Genomic DNA, 4635 nt, shown 5'->3' with positions numbered 1-4635 from the left:
CCCCCAGCCCTGCTGGTGCCCCTCACTGCCCCCACAACAGCCCCCCCAACCCTACTCATGCCTCTTGCCCCCCACCCATAGCTCCTGTCCCCCAGCCCTGCTGGAGGGGGCCCCCAGCTGCCAGGTTATTGGGCCAGGGACCCAAGTCTGCAGCTCCCTGCCCCCAACAGCAGGCAGCTGCAGCAGAAGCAGCATGGAGCTGGCTTCCCCACTGCAGCTGCCTGCTTGGGTGGAGCTGGGGACAGCTCCTGGATCCCTCCCAGCCCTGCCAGTGCCCTCAGCTATGACCCACAACCCCTCAGCCCTGCCAGAGGGACCCCCAGCCCCCTGCAAGCCCCACTTACCTAAGGCTCCAGGAAAAGAGTGAAGCTGAGATGTGGCTGACTGAGAACCTCAGGCCCTGCTCTTCCCCTCCCCATTCCCCTCCAGGCAGGGCTGGGAGTTTCCCTCCCTGTTTGCAAACAGCTTTTGCAGGCTGGAGCTCAACCAGTCTGCAGAGCTGTTTGCAAAAGCAGGGAAACTGTGGGTATCTCTGTTAAAAGGAGAAATCCACATTTCTCTGAGAAAAAAAGGAAATTCTGTGGTTTTCTCTCTTTTTTCCATGGGAAACAGAAAACCTGGGTTCCTGCTTATAACTGTTCTACTAAGATGTAGAACTCTGCCCCAGCAAATGAGGATATAGAAAGTTACATAATAATGAAGAGGGCTGAAAAGCAGGAGAATTACCATGCTGGGTGAGAGGTAGAAGGCAGATAGATGGTAGTGGCTGCATAGAGGACTTCCATTCCTGACTCCTTGGTTATAAAGCCAGCCTGAGAGGCATTGTTGTACAACATAACTGCCATGGTTACTAGCTACCGTTGTTCTGTAAGATCTCCATTTAAAATCACTTTGCTGAAGTTTAGACTGGAAAATGGAATTTATCCACAACTGTTCCAAATAATTAGTACCTTTGTTCCCAAAGAAGGACTATACAAAGCTCAACTAATAAACAGACATATAGGATCATTAAGCACAATGCTAAAGTGCTGTGAAATATTGCATTGTAAAACTGAAAATATTTTTAAATAGATAATAAAATGTAATAGAAACTGCAGAGAGATCTTATCTAGGCAGAATGAAAAGTTGACGTTAAATCTGACCATTTGAAATCATACTATGGAACAAACTTATAAGAAGACAAAGAGCTTCAGTTGCCCCACTGAAATATATGGTTAGTTCCCTCTGATCTAGTGAGAACTACTTATATTCTGAAACAAGGCAATATGGCCCAAAACAATGACACAAAAAGATACTATAAGACAAGGCTAAACAGAGAAGACAAGACAAAATAAGATCTTATTTCACTTAAAGGCATAATAAACTGCTACCATCATTGAAAGACACACAGCTATATATTTGAAAACTGCATCATGCAGTCTTTTTCTCTTGCTAGGAAAAGATTACAGTTTAGAGTAAAGAGAATACTTTCCCCTTCATGGCTTTGTTTGTTTCCTTGGTAGTTCTTGAATTTGCATATTGTTATGTATGTATAAAGGACTTTATATATAAACATTTACCAATTTTTAAACTATACTGTAAATCTTTTACAGTGCTATTCTGTAGAACGTCCATATTAATGAAGCACAGATTTATGGAGCTACATATTTAACTAATATAACAACCAAATGAAGCATTTTAATAAAAAAAGTAATTTTTTCAGTTGGTCTATAATGGGATCTAAACTAGAGAAGCACTTTCTTTCTCTGTGAAGAAGCACATAATTGAACTGTCAAAATGCTAATATTAATAAGATAATGAAGTAGAATAAAAGCTGTGCTACTCACATTAATGGATTTTAGAACAGAGACATCTAGTTATTGTTATATGAACTTGTTATGAATGCTAGAGTGGTGAAATCATTAACAAACAACATATTCGTTTTCTTTATATTTAGCTTGGGTATCTATTATCTCAATGCTACATCCAAAAGCTACAAGGAGGCTAACTTGGAGCTCAAAAAGAAGCTACAGATGGTAAGTATACCACAAGGACAGCAATAATATTGTGTCTGGTTCTTAAACAATAGGGACACAATTCAGTAATTAAATGATTTATCTCTCCCCCTTTTTATCAGCAAGCTGAAGAAAACAAAAAGAGAAATAAGCAAAAAGCACAAAAAACAAATGAGATGGAAGAAAACCCACTCGACCCAGATCCACCACAACCCAAGCCAAAAAAAGAAGAGACTTCTTCAGCAAATCAAGGTAGGGAATGTTCTGAAGATGTTTTTCTTATGCAAGGTAGTGTTCTTCAATAATAGTCCAGCATTCCATAGAAAATAACATTTGCCAGCTTTAGTACATTGAAAAGTAAGGGCCCAGTCCAACAAAGCAAATACTGTATTTAAATACATACTCAGTGCATTTACATGAGACACTACTGTACTGTGGTTTTTGTGCATTTGTTTAGTACTTGTATAACCAAATAAATGAATGCAGTAACTGGAGTTACTGTGCAGTAGCACCAGCAGAAGTCTTTAAGTGTTGCTACTGTGCAGTAGCTTAATAATCCTATACAGTAATGTATTAGCGCTGTGAGTGGTGTGATGCTACTGCACAGAATTATTTGGCCACTGTGCAGTCAGCGCTCTATGTAGATGCACTCACTGTATATCAACTCTACCAATTTTATACTTAAAGGTAAGCTTGCACTTAAATCTTTTTCCATGTTTGAAGGCTAACTATGGAATATTATAGTTATTTTAATACCAGAATGTTGAGGGACAGATTAGGACTTTAAGTCAAAGTTTCTGCAGGAGAGATGCAGTATGGCCATGTCGTAGCAGCCATCCTCAGGAGAAAATCTAGCTTATCCAGTTTGCCACAACACAATTTATCTAAAATGACTAGTACTGGGAAAAATCAATTATGCAATACTAGGATGAAAGGTAGGAAGCCATGTTAGTCAGAAGTTGGGCAGAAGGTAGGGAAGGGTGGATCCTTATAAATTAACTCATTCAGAGAGGCATGAGCTTTCATAGGCTACAGCCTACTTCAACAGATGCTGACAAAGTAGGCTAAAGCTTATGACTCCCTGAACAGGTTAGTGTATAAGGTACCATTCTGCCCCATCTTCTATCAATAATAGGAAGGTTCCTGCTCAGTAATTAGCCCTTTAAGCAGAACTATGCTGACTCCTTGGATTTCAGGTGAAGCCCCTGAAATATGCAATTTAATAATTAAGTTGCTGAATTTTATCACTTCTCAATAAATGGAGAACTCCCTCACACCTCCTTATTTGGTGCTTCTATCTTCTGGAGGGGAATGGATTCTGTTTCTGCAGCCTGATTTGTTGGAGGAGAGAAGTGATTGGAAGAATGAAACAGAGGAGTGATCTGGTCCATACAACCTTACTTCAGCTTTGGAGGTGTGGTTGGCACAATAAGCCTGGGCCTGCTATTGATGCATTTAATACATTATGGAGTTGGTGAGCCTCTAATAGAGAGGAATCTGTTCTATGTTTCAGTATTTAGTTTTCTTTTCTGACTACCTTTCAGCTAATGGTGAAGCACAGAAGACAACCAATTCCCCCCAGCAGCAAGGCCCTGCTCCTAATGGCCACTATCCCTCACAGGGAAGAGGGGAAAACCTTGCTCCACCTCCTCGTGTAGCAGTGACTCGGCCTCCAGCACCAAGAGGGCCTGGCATGCCCCAACATGCCTCAGGTGTTCCTAGAGGACAACCAAGAATGCCAATGGGTTCTCCTAGATAATAAGGATGTTCTAGACTTTCCTGAAGTAAAGGTGATCTAGAGCAGTAGATTCTAGGAGTCTTGATAATGGACTTGGACTCCATTGTAGTAGGTTCCATACGCATGCAGAACAAAAAGTGCTTCCAGACCAAACACTTGCATACATCTGTTTATAGATGCTTATACAATGTCAGCGAATTAGCCATGGTATCTGTTGGAAAAAAATGTTTGCCCATAAGTCCTCATCTAAACTATCAATACAGCAACATTAGAAACTTGATTGTAAGGTTCCATTTTGCAGGGTACAAGGAACATTAATCATGTTTTAGAACAAAGCAAGCCTGAGGATAATCTTTGACATACCACCAAATAATTTCTAAACCCCCTTAATACACTGTCCATATAGAATAATGATATAATGTTATGGAAGGGGTATCTCTAATTTGGAAGCCTGTTGTTTTCAAGTGAAAGGACAGTCCTCAGACATGGGGCACATACAGACATTCTGTTTTGCCTTAGAGAGTTGTTGCTGTCCCACAAGAAACCATGTACAGATGTTCAGGATTTTTCTCCCAGAGCAAAAATGGCTGTTCCAGGAGAAAAATTACTTGGGAACAACCAGGATTAAATCATTCCTGGGAGAGTTTCTTCTGGAAGAGGAAATGTCTGTATATATTCTCTTCTCAGAAAAGCCTGTAGTACCCCAGGGTAGTCCTGTCCCCCCATGGAGACAGCATGTCACTTGCTGGACTCTACTGCTCTAGCTGCAGAGGGAGAAGAACATTCCCCCTTCACAATCCCCATATTATGCTGCAAAGATACACAGTTTGGGTCATCCAATCAGGACTACTCAATGCAGTGCTGTCACCTATTTCCAGGAACCTATTTTCAGGAAGCCTGCAG

General features: G+C 41.1%; 1 protein-coding gene across 1 annotated transcript in view; it reads left to right on the top strand.

Moving 5' to 3' along the window:
* The window catches only part of TMC1 (transmembrane channel like 1), a 114744-nt gene extending 110991 nt beyond the window's left edge, over positions 1 to 3753 (top strand). Inside the window, exons 18-20 of the mRNA XM_019518229.1 lie at positions 1937 to 2015; positions 2117 to 2246; positions 3539 to 3753. Of these exons, the coding sequence (XP_019373774.1) occupies positions 1937 to 2015; positions 2117 to 2246; positions 3539 to 3753 (424 nt within the window). The remainder of the gene's footprint in view (positions 1 to 1936; positions 2016 to 2116; positions 2247 to 3538) is intronic.
* The last annotated feature ends 882 nt before the right edge of the window (positions 3754 to 4635 follow it).

This window comes from Gavialis gangeticus, unplaced genomic scaffold, assembly GCF_001723915.1.
Source record: "Gavialis gangeticus isolate Ggan-Ray unplaced genomic scaffold, GavGan_comp1, whole genome shotgun sequence".
Taxonomy (NCBI): domain Eukaryota; kingdom Metazoa; phylum Chordata; order Crocodylia; family Gavialidae; genus Gavialis; species Gavialis gangeticus.
This window is presented reverse-complemented; position numbering and strand designations above follow the sequence as displayed.